Genomic DNA, 18,896 nt, shown 5'->3' on the forward strand with positions numbered 1-18,896 from the left:
TAATCAAAACTATTTCACCTACCAATGTTACAGATACCCAATAAATATAATGAATTCTGGTATTAATGAACGATTTGAAGTATTAAAATAAGTTTATTTATCACTGCTATAGATATATATTTTCTGATCGCTGCATTAAGCGGTACAAGGTAAATTACGGCTTTTAGCTCATACAAACTCACCGCATATGAAAACATTTTAAACTAAAGTCTATTTTTTATTCGGTAGACTAAAATGACATTTCACAGTATGAATGAACATCATGTGTCATTTCATTTCATACTGTGAAATGTCATTTTAGTCTACCGGATAAAGAATAGACTTTAATTGCTTATTATAAAATAAGCTCGTAATAACTAGTACATATGTCATTTGTTAACAATGGTAAAATATCTACCACAATCCACTAGCGCATGTATCTTTATCACAAAGTGATTTTTTTAATCACTCTATCTCTATTCTCTGGAATCTAAAGATAAATTATACCTAACTATGTACCAGTAAAATTACTAGTTAGGTAAAAAATTTTCTTTAAATCAGTCTTTAATCTGTAGGTACATACCAAGTGTGAACCCGAAAATAAAAATAATAATCTAAGTAGCATAAAATATAACTATGTAAATAATAGCAGATATTACTAGGATAGGATGCTGTTTACTTGCAACCCCTTTTCTAAACATTTCTAAACTAGAATTGCTCCGAAACACAACAATAGGAACAAACAGGTATAAAGATAAACAAAGGAATAACCACGCTGCGGCTGTCGCTCCAAAATAATACTGTAATCGCTCACTTATGTTTTCAACTTTAGCTTAAGGACTCAAAGTGCAATATTGTTTGAATTGACAATAAGCGAAGTTACCGGCAAAAAAACTTGTTTGTGCTGGAGGCTTCATAGACCGCCCATGCCAACCACGGTTATTCAATAATGAGTTGAATTTAAGTCTGCGTAAAGATTACAATCGTTTGAACTGGTTCAAAACCTTATTATGAGGTAACAGAATCGACTGGGTTTTTATTTCGGTTACCGGTAACAGGGGTTAACTCGATCTGATACGGTTACCGAATCAAAGTGTTACCTTATCAGACGGTTACCGTTATGGTAGGGGTTTTTATAACCACTTCTAAAATAACCCTATGAAAAACCCCGGTTAAGGTAACCGGTTCCGGTCCCTGGGTGCCGCAGGGTCGCTATCAGGATTTGACCACGTGCGCCCCGGCGGATGGCCTGTAGGCCATGGGCATTTTGGGTGCCAGTTGGTTAGCACCCCCATAGAGAAAAAAATACATAGAGTGTTCACTCCATACATCAGTTCAGACTATTAATTTCAGTGTCTACATCTAGCATCGAGTAGCGGAACTATCAGTACTGCTACTTGACAATAGATGTAGCACCAACCGGAAAGTCTTATCTCAACAGCATAAGACTTTCCGGTCGGTGGCGACATCTATTGTCAAGTAGCAGTACTGATAGTTCCGCTACTCGATGCTAGATGCTAATAGTCTTTTTGGTACTAAAACTGATGTATGGAGTGAGCACTCTATGTATTTTTTCTCTATGGCACCCCAGTCCTGTGAGCTTTTAACCGTGGGGACTCACTTTGGCGTTGAACCTACGGTGCGGATATATCGGCAATTGGCGTAAAAAAGGTTAAAAGATCTAATGTAAATAGAACTAGTCTAACCTACCCTACAAAAAACGATCTGACACATTCGTCAGATTCCTTTTTCGTCAGGATAAATTATAGCCTGTTTTTTTTCGGACAACAACGGACTTTTGCTCAGATTCCGCATTTGTCAGAATCTTCTGTTCCAAAAACATTTCCTGCACAACTTAACCAGACGGAGCCCCGCGAACGGGGCTCCTATATCTGGGCGGTTTGCCCTTCGGGCATCTGAAGCTACCTAACGAACCTAACCTAACTACCTATTGATTTAGTGTGACATTCGTGAAAACATTACACTGGGGAGACAAGCGTAGGTAGATAGGTTAGGTTCGTTAGGTAGCTTCAGATGCCCGAACTCCCCGAAGGGCAAAGCGCCCAGAAATAGGAGCCCCGCGAAGCGGGGCTCCGTCTGGTTATGTTGTGAAGGAAAGGTTTAAATTGTTCGATCCACTGGTGGAGCATATTAAGAGATGCAAGTATCACAGGATAATTCCAAATCTTTCACATTATAGTTAAGTTTTTCTCTGTCCAAAGAGTATTTCCGTTTTCGTCCGAAAAAAAACAGGCTATAATTTATCCTGACGAAAAAGGAATCTGAATCTATGTCGCTGGTGTGAGTTAAAGAAAGGACAGTTATTCGTTAATATTTCTTTGTTTGATTGACCATTTACTAGAACGGCACGGCACAATATCGGGAATCGATCTTTGCTTCAGGTCAATCGGTGTCCTATTTCCCATAAAATGAATATGCATCTACCTACAATACTTAAATCTGCGTACAAATTCTACATTTTTACGCAATGACATCTCATATTGTACCTCTACGTTTGGAATTTGTCGAGTGGATCCTAATCTCCCTAAGCAAGCCGTGAAATAAATGCCGAGACAACGCTAAAAATGATAAAATTTTGAATTGGTAAAGTTTTAATGCGGGGTTAGCCTATAAGATTTATGGTGATATTTACCCTCAAGTAAAAAACGCTCCAAAACGAAAATATTTACTAGCGTCACAAATTGGTATTCTTGCGTCCACACCCCATTTTATCGGTAATATCGGTCATAATCGGCGAGCCAAATTGGCGTTTGCGTCCGCACGTCCTGATTTGATCGGACAATTTCATCAGATTGGCGAAAATTTTTCTCGTCTGGACTCCACTTTAGTTGATGTGCTCTAAAATAAACAAGTCTAGCCAGTTTATTTTAGTAGAAACAATGCCGTCTCTCTCTTGTCAGAAAGTACCTAGCAATTATTGTGAATAAAACATCGAGGTTGTGATATTGATTATTGGTCACACCGCCAAAGCATGCAAGCCAACTTTGCAACGTGGCATATACTTATATTACTATCTAGTTTAACCTTTTAACCGCCAGACGGCGAAGGAATATGCCGTGCTCCCGACGCCTGCCAGGCGATCGCAATTATTTAAGCGAAATTGAACTTTTACGGAGTCCCGCGTAAATCCCTATTACATTGGCGAAGTTGTCGGCTGTAGCCGTCGTTGGCGTCCGTGGCAAGACTTTTCGATGACGGCCACAGCCGACTGTGGCGGTCATTGGTGGCGGTCAATAAATGAGGACTCTTATATACGTACAGTTGGACTACTGGGTATAAATGACACCTTTCTTATACTGTGCCTATCTATATGTCGTAGTCAGATCGTATAATCCGCCATATTACATTACGGCTAGCCGTTTTACAAAACAGGGGTGTTTTGAAATGCGGCGGTTCGAGGATTAGCCGGATTGCCATTGCGATACGTTCTTCAATAAGGCGGCCTACGTTTAGCCGTTTAGCCGCATCGTATCTACTATTTAGATTGTAGAGTGACCAGTTCTTTCGGTCGCCTACGTAACCGGAGTTTGACAATGTTTGCAATTTAATTTATTTTTACCATGGTCCCACCGCACTACATGTGTTTTTTTTTCCAAAACTTTTCCTTTACAACTTAAATAGACGGAGCCCCGCAAGCGGGGCTCCTATTTCTGGGCGGTTTGCCCTTCGGACATCTGAAGCTACCTAACGAACCTAACCTACTTACCTACCTACGCTTTTTTCCCCAAAGTGTAATGTTTTCACGGACGTCTCACTAAATCAATAGGTAGGTAGGTTAGGTTCGTTAGGTAGCTTCAGATGCCCGAAGAACAAACCGCTCAGAAATAGGAGCCCCGCGAAGCGGGGCTCCGTCTAGTTAAGTTGCGAAGAAAATGTTTTTTCAAAAGAAACAGTCCGACGAACTCCAGATTTGATGGACACCGCAGCGTTTTTCATAGTTTGTTGTTGTTATGTCAGGCAGCGCCACGAGTGTTAAAAATGGGAACTAAAAACTGTCAAAGCGGCGGCTAATGACTCGCTGTATTACATTACGGCTAGCCGTGTTGAAGAACGTATCGCGCCAAATACATTCCGGCGGATTTTCATTCAGCCGCATTCAATCCGGCTAATCGTCGAACCGCCGCATTCAATCCGGCTAATCGTCGAACCGCCGCATTTCAAAACGCCCCTGTTTTGTAAAACGGCTAGCCGTAATGTAATACGGCGGATTATACGATCCGACTGCGACATATATAGGGTAATTGTGTCAGATACCGTCCAATTATAGGAGATGTCTACTTTGAAATGCTAAAAAAAATATTTAAGTAGTCTTACTTAAATGTGCTATATTTGTTTGTATTGCTCATATTGTCTATTTTAGGTTAATATTACGTGACCTTAAATAATATTTACGGTTTATTTTATAAAAAATATATTTTGAAAAAGTAGGGTTATTTCAGTTTCCGTCCGCCTGTGAGCTACTTTTCGTCCACGTATGAGTCAGTTTTCGTCCACTGTATGAAAAAGTACTGTAGGGTGCATTATTGCATTGAAAATCAATTATACCTATCTTTATTTTTTGTTTTTATGTTATATAGATAATTCTTAGTTAGTTACTAGCTTCTGCCCGTGACTTCGACCGCGTAGAATGGTTATTTTCGTGATAAATATTTATATATATTTCCTTCCTCAGGACTCAGACCGACAAACAGTGTTACATTCGCATTTATAATATATAATATCAATATAATAAGGAATCATTTATTTTTAAGCTATGTACGTTACTAGTACCGACTTAGTTTTGTTTTGCATATGCGACAAAAAAATCGCAGCGATTTTAAAATTGTGATTTGTCACATTTTTCCGCGACTGCTCGCGACGCCATTGTCACAAAGTGAATTGCAGCATACGGAGTTGTATGGCCCCGCGCGCACTGCGATAATAAAATCGCACCCCGGACCTCAGTCGGCATTTCGCTCTCCAAGAGTCAACATATCGGAACCTGCTTCTCCAATGGAGTCACAAGATGAGACGCTAGATGTTGACCGTTTAATTATAGAAATAGAAGGAGATCACCTTTGTGGTATAAATACTCAGTCATACAGCGATTGCATATTGTTTCACGCCTGGCGACTGGTACGAAATCCATGTCGAGAATGAACAAATCGTCGACTTTTCATCGCAGTGCGCGCAGTGAATTTTCTGCGATAAATTACAGCGCGATTCTAAAATCGTCTCGCAAAAATTAAAATCGTGGTGCGCGCTTGGCCTTACAGACGCCCGGACCGTGACTTTGCGGTCCGGCGCACGTTCGATCGTGTGTAAGGTGATCCGCCGTATGTACGTCCATTAAAGCCGTGTAACAGACAACCGCACCCATGAGTGAGAGCGAGAAAGAGATGGCTTTTAAGGACGCAGTTTTATAAAGCCCCACATTCACACTCCTACCGTGTAGGCCGCCTCGTAGTCCGCCTCGTTGGGTAGGATTGTGTATGGGGGTTGTGGACTACGAGCCGTCCTACAAACGGCTAAACGGTAGGACGGCTCGTAGTCTACAACCCCCATACACAATCCTACCCAACGAGGCGGACTACGAGGCGGCCTACAAGGTAGGAGTGTGAATGCGGGGCTTAAGTGAGAGCGAAAAACAGATACTTATTAAACCAGCATCCACACGGCCTGGTACAGCTATCAGTTCATGCTGTAGGATATAGAGCGAGATAGGGAGACAATTATATGTCTCATTCTTGCAGGACTATTTTGTAACATCGTGTAAATACTGCTTAATAATCATAGACATTTCAATTATTTTAAAGCCCGCTCCACACTCGTGCGCGAGATATTAAGGAGGGAAAATCGTAAGATTTGACATTTTTTATATTAAGATTCGAGTAATGCTTGATGCTTAAATAATTAATTGCCTATTTTAACTTATTTCCTCGCATATTTGGGGCAAACCACTATGCTCCGGTGGGAATAGCAATTCGTGGAATCGTCTCATTGTCGGACTCAGTTCAATTCTTTCATTTCGTCGAACAAAATCGAAACTCATCCACGAATTGCTATTTTCGCCCTCAGTAATCATGTAATAATAAATCTCGTCTACACCACTCATAGTACATGGACGGAAACTGAAACAATATTTAAAGCTATTTTTAGTTTTCGACCACGTATTTTAAACATGATTTTAATCAAGCAACACTGACAAAATCGTGGACGAAAACTAAAATGTATAATCTTATAAGCAAGAAACATCATTTTAAGAGAAAATATATAGTAGTTTATAAGTCTTTTGAAGTAAAACGATCATAACAAATACTCACCTAGCTGTTCCAGTTACCGTCCGTGTGGTCGGAAACTAAATATTTTTCAAAATTAGTATGTCAGTACTCGTCCACTAAATTTATCAAAGATTATTATGAAAAAACTATAAAAAACACTTAAAATTGCGTTTACTATACTTTTAAGTTGCAGTATGTGCCAATAACGTAACTTAAACTAGTTAAATTAATTAATAAACTTACCGTGAACATTTGCCGCCAACACTTTTTTTTTCTTGCAAAATGACGTTTTCAAGCTCTGGATGCAATGCCGCCACTTACGAGGGGTATTCAAAATATTCTCGGTATGAGAATGAAAACAAACAAGTACGAAAAGTTTGATATTTTTATTTTTCAATATACTCCCCCCCTATGTTCATACACTTAAAAGATCGATCAATTATTTTTATTAATCCTGCATAAAAATATTTTTTATCTTTGGTGTAAAAATGCTCCTCCACTGCCGCCTTCAATGCTTCATCATCGGAAAATTTATTTCCACGCAGATCCTTTTTAAGATTGGGGAACAAAAAGAAGTCGCTGGGGGCTAAGTCCGGACTATACGGTGGGTGAGTAACAGTTTCAAACCCACATTCAACAATAGCTGCCTTGGCAATATGAGCAGTATGGACGGGGCGTTGTCATGCAGAAGCATAACACCTTTGGTTAACTTTCCTCGCCTCTTTTCTTTGATTGCATCCTTTAATTGACGTAGAATGTTAGCGTAGTACTGTCCTGTGATATTTACACCTTTTTCTTTATAATCGATCTGTAATACTCCTTCACAATCCCAAAATATCGTGGCCATGACCTTGCCAGCTGAAGGGATGACCTTGAACTTCTTGGGATGAGCTGAACCCTTAATGTGCCACTGCATGGACTCTTGTTTACTCTCTGGGTCATAATGATGAACCCAGGTTTCATCTCCAGTAACTATTCTTTGCAGCACCTCATCAGGATTTTCACCGCACAGGTCAATAAAATCGGAACAACAAGCTACACGCATGCCTTTTTGAAGCCGAGTCAGCATTCGCGGAACCCATCTTGCACTTACTTTTGACATATTAAGATGGTCATGGATAATATCATGTATGGTACCAATAGAGAGATTGGTTACTTGTGCTATAGATTTTACCTTCACTCGACCATCTTCCAATATAAGTTTTTCCACTTTATCAATATTTTCTTGTGAAGTAGCTACTACAGGCCGGCCAGGTCTAGGGTCGTCTTCAACACTCTCCCTTCCACGTTTAAACTCGCTTGACCACTTTTGAATGGTAGATAAAGAAGGAGCAGACTCACGGTAAACACAATCCATTTCCTCTTTTATGGTATTTTGATTTTTACCCTGTTTTGTCAAGAATTTTATCACGCATCGATGTTCTAATTTAGTTAACATTGTCAATTCCCACATGATGTTCATGTTTGTTCAGCAATTGCAGAAAAACAAAAGAACATCTCGCTTCGAATTATACTTTTTTTTAATGTCAATGAATAAACCTTAGCGGCCAGTAACGAAAGAAATTTTAGAAGAGGTTGTAAGATATCAATACCGAGAATATTTTGAACGCCCCTCGTACATAATTTTTTTTAAAGCCGCTATTTGTCAAATAACACTTTTATTTTGGTAAAAATATTGCTTAGACATTATGGATTGCAACAAATCCAAACATGTGTGAGAAGGCTTGTTTATATTCAAATTTTCCGCAATTCTTTGTAGCAACTCCGCCAAGTGGACGGAAACAGGCACTGGACGGCAAACAGACACAATTACCCTATTAGGTCGCTGTAATCTAATCTTATCTATCTAATACCTTTAAGCGAGCAATTCTTGTATAATATTATGTATATGGGATCTCGGTAACGGCTCTAACGATTTCGATGAAATTTGCTATAAAGTATATGGGGGTTTTCGGGGGCGAAATATCTATCTAGCTAGGTCTTATTTTTCATTTTATATATTTTCCGAGCAAAGCTCGGTCTCCCAGATATTTAGCATAACATGAGGTTTCGAAAAAGTAACCAATGAGTATATAAACCTACGGAAAGTAGTTTAATCTACGGCATTACCAAGTAGCAAAGTGAATATTTAATGAGGGAACTTACTATTTTTTACATTTAAAATTTCTAAATTTTCCAACTTTTCAATTCATTGTCTGTTTAAATTAATATTTAGTCCAATAGAACCATGCGCCAGAAGCTATCATCAACTATCTATAGCTGGTCAACCAAATCTTGTCAGTAAAAAAAGGCGCGCAATTCAAATTTTGTATGAAACGATATCCCTTCGCGCCTACATTTTTCAAAGGGTGTAGCAGGATAAGCCTTCAAAAATTGCCCCCAAAGCTTTGAGTTCAAAACTACTACCAGTTGATGCCCCGTCAAATGAAAATAATCCACACCAATTTTTAACCCTCTACTGCCGCCTGGAACCCCGTGACATTCATTTAACCCTAAAAAGTTTTTATTTTTTTTCTCAAAAAGTATAAAACGGACAATTATGAAATTTTTCATAAATGTTGATGTCATCTATACAAACTATCAAAAAAAAAACTCACTCTCTACTTACTTATTTTCCTAGAAAAAAACCTAAATAAAAAAATAAAACACCCTGTATATCAGTTCAAGCTCGTCGTACTATCACCTTTTTTGTACTAATTATTAACCAACTACCTATCTACATAATATATAAGTTTCATGTAAATAACAAAGGTGGAACAGTGTGAAAATATAAGTATTGTTCAGTACGTACCATGTATGTAACACGCTTACCAAACGTTGACGACACTAGTAAAAGATATCGGCCCGCCAACCGGGAAGCCTTCCGTAATCATTTTTTTTTGTTAATTACGAAAAAAATATTTGAAAATCGAACACGGCCAGCATCACGGCCGAGGGCCATTTTTTTTAATTTATTTCGCTTGCAGGACTCAAGAACTTACATAAAATGCTAAGTAACTCAATTACGTAGTACCTTTTTACAAAACAATAAAGTAAAATAAACAGAAACACTTGTTCGAATAAGTATTAATGAGTTTCATTTGTCCTCCATTTCAAATTAACAAAAAAAAAATGATTACGGATGGCTTCCCGGTTGGCGGGCCGATATCTTTTACTAGTGTCGTCAACGTTTGGTAAGCGTGTTACATACATGGTACGTTCTGAACAATACTTATATTTTCACACTATTCCACCTTTGTTATTTACATGAAACTTATATATTATGTAGATAGGTAGTTGGTTAATAATTAGTACAAAAATGGTGATAGTACGACGAGCTTGAACTGATATACAGGGTGTTTTATTTTTTTATTTAGGTTTTTTTCTAGGAAAATAAGTAAGTAGAGAGTTAGTTTTTTTTTTGATAGTTTGTATAGATGACATCAACATTTATGAAAATTTTCATAATTGTCCGTTTTATACTTTTTGAGAAAAAAAATAAAAACTTTTTAGGGTTAAATGAATGTCACGGGGTTCCAGGCGGCAGTAGAGGGTTAAAAATTGGTGTGGATTATTTTCATTTGACGGGGCATCAACTGGTAGTAGTTTTGAACTCAAAGCTTTGGGGGCAATTTTTGAAGGCTTATCCTGCTACACCCTTTGCCGCCTTTTTCTACTGTCAAGATCTGGTTGACCAAGTATATCTATTTCGTTCTACATACCTAAGTACCAAGATGGAATCATTGAGGAACTGCACGGCGCACTCATTCTTTCTTCCGTGAGGAACTGTAAAATTATCCATCCATGCCATGTAAACGCTTTTTTAACGCGCATTAAAAAATCTCTCGTGTGTATGGGGCCTTAGATCACTGCAATACGCTGTCTCATTCTAACTATCGCTACATCTCACTCTGTTGGACCGATATATCGCAAAAAAAAGGCCTAGAATACACGATTGCTAAAAATACAAGCATCCAAAATAAGTTATATATTCAATTTTTTTAGTCTCTGGTTTTCGAGACGTCAACTAGTGTCAAATTCATGTCAAATTTTAATTTTGACATTTTATATAGGTCAAAAAAAGGCTAAAAGAAGGAAAAGGCTGAAAAAAAAAAAAAAAAATTAAATAATACTTGTAAAACACGTTCCGTTATTTTTTAGTCATTGCTTTGTAAATTGTTATTGTTTTTAGATGCCTTTACATAGGGTTGTGACGTTATCGAGGTTGGTTACTCAATGCAGCCGGTCCAGTTCACTTTTGTTGAGTAAAACCCAGCAATCCTACACTTGCAGGTTAGTTACTGTTACATTAATATCGTAAACAACTTCCAGGTTAAGTCCTCGTTGTTTTCCATAAACAAGTTACGTATATCCCTAAAATAGACTTGGTTTTGTAAGGACTCGATGACATTATTTTTAAAACGCAATTGAAATTGAACAACAGCTATTAATTGTGGAAGGCCAACGCGAGGTCATTATGTAGTATGAAGTTTAGTTGACTTCCATGTGAACCGTTTAGAAACTAAGGAAGTAACATTTTTCTATGCCTAAGACAGTTGGTGATGATTCATGAAAACGTAAACATTATTGTGCAATCACATCTATCTTATACCTTTAAACGAGCAATTCTTGTTTATTTATTTATATATAGACCAGGATCTCTAGAAGAGTGTCGTATGCATAATTGTTTGACCGCAGTTTGACTTCTGATCCTTGTAGAGGTGCTCCCAGGCTACAAGGAACTCGATGTTGGGCCGAAAGTCGAAAGTGGTGCCGTTTCCACCACCAGCCCCTTGAATTTCCCCCTTACAATTCTCATACATTCGCTGTCGAAAAAATTACACCGTTTTTACAAATAGGACTTTGGTGGGGCTAGCTCTTAGCGTATTTGCACTACCTAATTAAGATTAATATCAATTGAAAGTACGTTTAATTACCTTTAAAATTACATATTTTGTGTTTGCATAAATAGTTATTTGTACAACAAGAGATCAATGTTTGATATTTCTTCGAGTGCTTATTTTGAGTCCCGTGCAAGCGAAAGATTCTATAATATAGAATATAATTTAGAATCTTGAGCGTAGTAAGGGACTCAAAAGCGCATGAGATGTAAATAACTTTGATCTCGTGTAGTACACAACATTTTTCACCTCAGCAGTGAGAACATATTAGAGAACCCGAAAAATGTATTCCTTCTTCATCACTTACCTCTATTCACTCATGTTTTCTTAAGATATACCAACAATTAAATTTTTACCTCAGCAGCTCGAACAAGGGTACTTTGCTACTTAAAAACAGTGAGCAAAATCGCATTTTGCTCATTTTTTCCCACTCAGTGAGCAAAATGCGATTTTGCTCACTGTTTTTAAGTAGCAAAGTACCCTTGTTCGAGCTGCTGAGGTGAAAATATTATTTTGTTAAGTGTTGGACTTAAAAAAAAGTTACAAATACAAGTTTGAAGGGCCGGTGTTATGTATGTTTGCAAAACAGAGTACCGTAAGAAATGTGCATCATAGGAACCTTTTTTCTAGCATTTTGAAATGTAGTTTTGAATTTATTTAGATCACTGAATAACCTGATAAATGCCAAAACGGATGAATTCACATACCATAAACATATTACACGCCCCAACTCCTATTAGTACTAGTGCACCATTTTAACTGGTATAGCTCCAGTAGTTTCTATTATTGATGATAATTTTCTGGCTTGAGTAATGAAACGTGCATTAAATACAACTTTACCTAACATCTGTTATGTGCATAAGTATTATACTGACCATTTTCAGGCCGTTTTTACCATAACAGAGACGCTTTAGAAATGGGTATAACGCGCCACCCTTCAAGAAATTATTTTTATGTTTTTTTCAAACATCTTAAACTCAAAAGCATAATATTTTGTGTAAACTTTAAATATGTCATTGTAAAGGTAAATAAACGTACTTTCAATTAATACCAATCTTAATTAGGTAGTGCCAATAGGCTAAGATCTAGACCCACATAAGCATACCCCGGCCGGCGAGAGCAAAAATGCGTCTGCTCCTAGTGCTTAATTAAATATCGACTATTCTATCGACATATGGATGTCGATAGAATAGTCGACTTTTAATTAAGCACAATTTTTTTTTTTAAACTGAGCCATTAGTATTTGTTATTTATTTCAACTTGATACCTCCACGCGTTTCTAAGAATAACCCTAAAACAATTTTAAACTGAATAAATACAAACACTTGGTTTTAATTTTGTTTACAACAATAATTAATACTTCTGCATATCATAACGGTGATCCTGTACATCGTGTTGTTTTTATCGACATCAACCAAAGTGTGTGTCCTCGCACTATTAAGCTGTCAACGCATTTTTGCTCTCGCCGGCCGGGGTATGCACATAAGTCCTATTTGTGAAAAAAGTTTAATTTTTTCGAGGGCGAATGTATGAGAATTGTAAGGGGGAAATTCAAGGGGCTGGTGGTGGAAACGGCACCACTTTTCAGCCCGGCAACATCGAGTTCCTTGTAGCCTGGGAGCACCTCTACAAGGATCAGAAGTCAAACTGCGGTCTAACAATTATGCATACGACACTCTTCTAGAGATCCTGGTCTAATATCGGAAACGGCTCTAACGATTTCGATGAAATTTGGTGTATGGGGGTTTTCAGGGGCGAAAAATCGATCTAGCTAGGTCTTATCTCTGGGAAGACGCTCATTTATGAGTTTTTATGTTTTCCGAGCAAAGCTGGATCTCCCAGATAGGTATTATTAGTTATGGGAGGGGATATAAAAAGATAATCTTATTTTATTAAAGATAAGATAAGATAAGATATTATTTATTGTATAACTGTGTACAAAGATGTTGACATAATACAATTAGAAACCAACAGTCTATCACACATCAAAGTCTATCAATTCATGTTAAAGTAAAGTATGAGGTTTTATTGTAGCCTAAGACACTTGTTGGTTGGTTGAGTTAGAGCCCTCTAAAGGTTCCGTCACACAGGCGTTGAGCATTTTACATGTAAAAGCGAGGCGAGCCCCGCTCACGCCCCACCCGGAAAACGCGCCAGTGTGACCGAACATTAGTTATAGTTTGAGAACCTCTTAACTATATTCTAATTCGAACACCTTCCGGAAAAGTATTGACATCAAGTTTATGGGTTGTATATATAACAATGGTTAACCCATTCAGTGCTAATCACAAGACATTGTCATTTTGCCTCTAAGAAGCATTTCCGCTACATACCAGGAAACCCATATTATTGGCTATGGCGTAGTGGTACAACTGTAGCTCAGCGGTGAATGTGTTAATAGACAGTACTGTCTATCTATTTGTTAACAATTTCTTGGTTTTATCAACTAGTCTGATGATCTCAACAGTCTTATACGAGGGGTGTTCAAAATATTCTCGGTATGAGAATGAAAACAAACAAGTACGAAAAGTTTGATATTTTTATTTTTCAATATACTCCCCCCCCTATGTTCATACACTTAAAAGATCGATCAATTATTTTTTTTAATCCTGCATAAAAATATTTTTTATCTTTGGTGTAAAAATGCTCCTCCACTGCTGCCTTCAATGCTTCATCATCGGAAAATTTATTTCCACGCAGATCCTTTTTAAGATTGGGGAACAAAAAGAAGTCGCTGGGGGCTAAGTCCGGACTATACGGTGGGTGAGTAACAGTTTCAAACCCACATTCAACAATAGCTGCCTTGGCAATATGAGCAGTATGGACGGGGGCGTTGTCATGCAGAAGCATAACACCTTTGGTTAACTTTCCTCACCTCTTTTCTTTGATTGCATCCTTTAATTGACGTAGAATGTTAGCGTAGTACTGTCCTGTGATATTTACACCTTTTTCTTTATAATCGATCAGTAATACTCCTTCACAATCCCAAAATATCGTGGCCATGACCTTGCCAGCTGAAGGGATGACCTTGAACTTCTTGGGATGAGCTGAACCCTTAATGTGCCACTGCATGGACTCTTGTTTACTCTCTGGGTCATAATGATGAACCCAGGTTTCATCTCCAGTAACTATTCTTTGCAGCACCTCATCAGGATTTTCACCGCACAGGTCAATAAAATCGGAACAACAAGCTACACGCATGTCTTTTTGAAGCCGAGTCAGCATTCGCGGAACCCATCTTGCACTTACTTTTGACATATTAAGATGGTCATGGATAATATCATGTACGGTACCAATAGAGAGATTGGTTACTTGTGCTATAGATTTTACCTTCACTCGACCATCTTCCAATATAAGTTTTTCCACTTTATCAATATTTTCTTGTGAAGTAGCTACTACAGGCCGGCCTGTACGGATATGATGGTCGTTCTTGTCTACGTGACAGCGTGATAAAACGGTGTCCGTCACTTTCTTTCCCACGGTGTTAAACAGTGACAGTTATTTTATCACGTGGATAAAGATGGATAAAGCTATCCATAATAGGCTGGCAGGTCTAGGGTCGTCTTCAACACTCTCCCTTCCACGTTTAAACTCGCTTGACCACTTTTGAATGGTAGATAAAGAAGGAGCAGACTCACGGTAAACACAATCCATTTCCTCTTTTATGGTTTTTTGATTTTTACCCTGTTTTGTCAAGAATTTTATCACGCATCGATGTTCTAATTTAGTTAACATTGTCAATTCCCACATGATGTTCATGTTTGTTCAGCAATTGCAGAAAAACAAAAGAACATCTCGGTTCGAATTATACTTTTTTTTAATGTCAATGAATAAACCTTAGCGGCCAGTAACGAAAGAAATTTTAGAAGAGGTTGTAAGATATCAATACCGAGAATATTTTGAACGCCCCTCGTAGTATGACAAATGCATATTTTATAAATTTGAACAGAAAACAAAGTGAGGTGTCATTATGAATGTTATATTTTCATATAAATTTGCCATGCAGAGTTATCTTGGTCCAACTCTATGACTGTACATTGTACATCGTAACACCGTTGAATTCCCTTTCCAGATTCATCACTCTAGAAAACCCAAAACATGGCAACCTTAAAAATGAGAAACTGCGAACGTACATTGTCGAACGATACATCCAATATGTCAAAGGTTACACTAAAGTGCTGGAAAACAGGTTCCCGAGAGCCATGCAAATGTACAGGGTATTCAGCATTGGCATTAAGGATTTCCTGAAAGATTTGAAGACGTATATTGGTTTACGGATAAAAGTGGCCAGGGAGCAGGGATTCAGCAATATGAGTCGGCAGGATATTGAGCTGTATCTGAAAATGCCTTCAGACATGTTGAGGATAGCACCGGTGTTAATATTGTCCGCCATACCCTTCGGGAACTATGTTATATTTCCTTTAGCGTAAGTATTTTTTAAAGAATTTCATATTAGGCTAAAACTGTCAAATGCATTCTTATCTTTTGTATGTACTGTATGTATGACGTATGTGTATTATTAATTTCGAATGTCGAATAAACGACCATAAGGGAAATTACGGAACAAGATTTGACTAACTATTTATTTTTCACCTAATGCAAACTCCAAAACGAGTCTTTGCTTTCTTTTGTTCTACAGAGACATGCACGTTAGATGCGAATTCGCTAGGTATTCTGGTGTGCGAAAAGGACATCGCTATATACATGCACAGCGGTGTCACGCTCATACACCAAGCAACGTGCGAATTCGCACCAGTGTGATAAACGCGTTAGACAAAACTGTGATTTCATATGTTTTCCGATTTTATCTTGTTTACGTGCGACATGTATACATGTATAACTTATGGGCTGTATGTTGAATGACACAAACGTTATAATTAAGTTTATTGCTTGCGAAATTTACTTTGCACGAAGTCACAAACTTGTCTTATGTGGCTTTGCCTCTGTCTATTTGACACCTCTGCGGGGACAATGTAATCGCAAAGGAAACATTAAAGGGCCGATTTATTATTTATTGGTCGATTGCTTTTCGTTACTTTTTGATAAAGTTTGATTTTCTCCTCATTTAAGACAGAATAAACATGAATCCCCAAATAAGATAAAAAAAAATGTAGGTGATTTTCTTTTGAGTTACGAAAGTTCCTTACGATTTCGCAACTCAGAGGAAGTTTTTTGAAATTGGGCATATATTGTACAGAATAGGTAGCTTTATATTTTCACCTAACATTATCGAAATCTGACGAAACATAAACTACAACAATTTAAAAATCAGCTCAAGTCTAAATTTCAAGTCTAAACGTTTATTAACACACGGCAATAGTTTTTGCCCTAAATCGCCGTCAATTCTAAATGAAACATTGTGAATGTTCCAGCTTCCTTAAACCGAGGAAACTTCTCTGCTCGCACTTCTGGTCGATCCAGCAACGCGCTGAATTCACCACACAAGAGCTGACCGAACGACTCCGAAACAACAAGCCCGTATTCAGAGCACTGCAGGCAAAATTGGACTCTATCCCTGACAGCGATTTGAAGGACAAATGGGCGCGAGTTATTGGGCTGTTAGGGTCGGGAGTCCATCCGTCGACGCTGGAGATACTGGCTTGTAAGGAACTGTTTGCGAAGGAGCCTTATAGTCTGAATAGTTTGACCTATACACACACAGTAAGTACATTATACTTGTTCATACCTGATTTTTTGTCAGGGCCACTACTGTATTGCTGTACTTTTTTATCACCTGAGCCGAGTTTTATTATAAAGCGACAAGTTACGCAGCAGACAAGTAATAACGTGTAGCGCTATAAAAAGCCATATTATTTTCACTTAACCTCCAATGATATTATATAACCATAGATAGGTTATACTCATACTTGAGGAGCACAAAAAATACTTCCATATTTATTTCTGTGCCTACGAAGAAATCTGTTATTTTTGATTAATTTTCTCATTCCATCCATCTTTGACATACTCGTTGTTAAACATAAGGTCGTCTCTTTCTCTTTCGGTGTGCGGGAGCTCGTTAGCACGTGCACATTTCTCGCTTGTCCAGCCGCGACTAAAGGCAACTTGTCCAATTTGTCACAAGGTAGCCGCTTCAATTTTGGAACGCCTATTTATCTTGAGTAATAAATCATTGTTAACCTCCCGACGACCGGCGTCCTACACGTAGTACATAGGCCCCAATTAACTTTTGTCTCTCTGTCAACTTGACAGAGTTAAATTTAAGCTGGCGAATTTGGAAACCCAATCAGGAGGCTAAAGCAGCGATTAGGTCAATATAATGTGTATTGTGTAATGGGGGTAATTTAAAATACTACAGATTGTCGACCCAATCCGAAAATAGACTCTAAAATGGTGGAATTATGGATTATTTTCGGAATCACCCAACACTCTCAAATATTCCAATTCACGTTACCTTTTTAGGCAATAAGACCTCAATTTGAAGTCAAGTCTTCACACTAATACTTTACTTTCCAGGGCCACCTACTAAAAATGTACGGCCAAAGGCGCGGTATTTTCCGGGTCTCCAAACTCAAGTATAGAGCATTCATGTTCCTCCAATTAGACCAAGCGATCCTCCGCGAAGGGGGCGTCAACGAGCTGTCAACCGAATCCTTAAGATACGCCTGCCACTTGCGGGGCCTAAATAGTAGCTATTTGACTAACAAAGACATGAGGAAGTGGTTAGAGAAGTGGCTGTCCATATCGCAACATGTGGATAAAAGCACGTATTCGCTGCTGCTGCACTGTCCTATATTCTTAGCTTACAACCATCCACAGAATTGGATGTTGATATATTAGAGGTCTTTGGTGTTGATGTGATAATGCTTCTTAGGCCTGCCGCCTGCCAATTTTCTTTTATCTCGTGAGTCCCAGGTTTGACGATACATGTAAGTGTAGCATACAAGTGTGACTCACATTGGGGCATGTTTACACATTGATTAGTGTTTAATGTGAGTTCATACATTTGCTACATGCGTTTAGTGGCAAATGTATTCTAAAAATCGCAGTGTATGAAAAGCAAAGATGCAATCTGTCTTATTTATGTACTTATAAATAGCAAATCTTCCAAATATCCGAACGAACAATTGTGTAAATTAATATAGCAAATTGAAACAGACGATTTTTTTGAAAATAAAGCCATTTTTCAAAATTTAATTATTTCCTCTTTTTTTAATAATTGACAAGTATCTCTAAATACGCACTATAAAATGTATAATAGTGTAAAATGCTAAAATTAACAAAAATAAAAAGGAAACAGTTTTATAAACTCGATTCGAATAGTATTAAACGTTCACCATAATCTATAAGGTCAATACGGGTAACTATAGCTGCGGAATAAGTGTGGCTGGTCTACACATAGGGGCCTGTTTACACATTAGTGTTTATTGCGAGTTCATGTTTGCCACTAAACGCAAGTAACAAATGCGTGAACACGCAATAAACACTAATGTATGTGTAAACACTAATGTGTAAACAGGCCCCGGTGTGAAATGTAGCCACCCACCCGTATTGCATTATTCAGAATTTACGAGACTAAAGTGACCTTCCTGAATTTTATTTTATGGAAATATCATAATAATATAAAATTGATTTTAATTAGTTTTCGAACAACTGTTACATAGTTAAAATTATCAAAATCTTTTTTTTGAATGCCTATTTGTAAACAATTACGATTTTTATTAAACTAGGCATGAGCCTAATGGCCATATATCGATAAAGGCTTGCTTTGTAAGTTTAGTTGTATAGTATTTGTTTT

General features: G+C 37.8%; 1 protein-coding gene across 1 annotated transcript; it reads left to right on the plus strand.

Moving 5' to 3' along the window:
- The first annotated feature begins 10,356 nt into the window (after positions 1-10,356).
- LOC134660913 (LETM1 domain-containing protein 1) lies at positions 10,357-17,955 on the plus strand. Its single transcript, XM_063516791.1, has 4 exons — positions 10,357-10,532; positions 15,213-15,566; positions 16,513-16,801; positions 17,615-17,955. The coding sequence occupies exons 1-4, from the start codon at positions 10,432-10,434 to the stop codon at positions 17,936-17,938; spliced, it is 1,068 nt and encodes a 355-aa protein (XP_063372861.1). The 5' UTR covers positions 10,357-10,431; the 3' UTR covers positions 17,939-17,955.
- Positions 17,956-18,896: the final 941 nt, after the last annotated feature.

Source organism: Cydia amplana, chromosome Z (assembly GCF_948474715.1).
Source record: "Cydia amplana chromosome Z, ilCydAmpl1.1, whole genome shotgun sequence".
Taxonomy (NCBI): Eukaryota; Metazoa; Arthropoda; class Insecta; order Lepidoptera; family Tortricidae; genus Cydia; species Cydia amplana.

What these genes read in the sequence shown, in the direction of transcription:
- LOC134660913 (XM_063516791.1), top strand. Translation starts at nt 10,432, where the DNA reads ATGCCTTTACATAGGGTTGTGACGTTATCGAGGTTGGTTACTCAATGC. An exon ending in CAGCAATCCTACACTTGCAG is followed by an intron (nt 10,533 to 15,212) that starts GTTAGTTACTGT and finishes TTCCCTTTCCAG; the next exon opens with ATTCATCACTCTAGAAAACC. An exon ending in GTTTGACCTATACACACACA is followed by an intron (nt 16,802 to 17,614) that starts GTAAGTACATTA and finishes TTTACTTTCCAG; the next exon opens with GGCCACCTACTAAAAATGTA.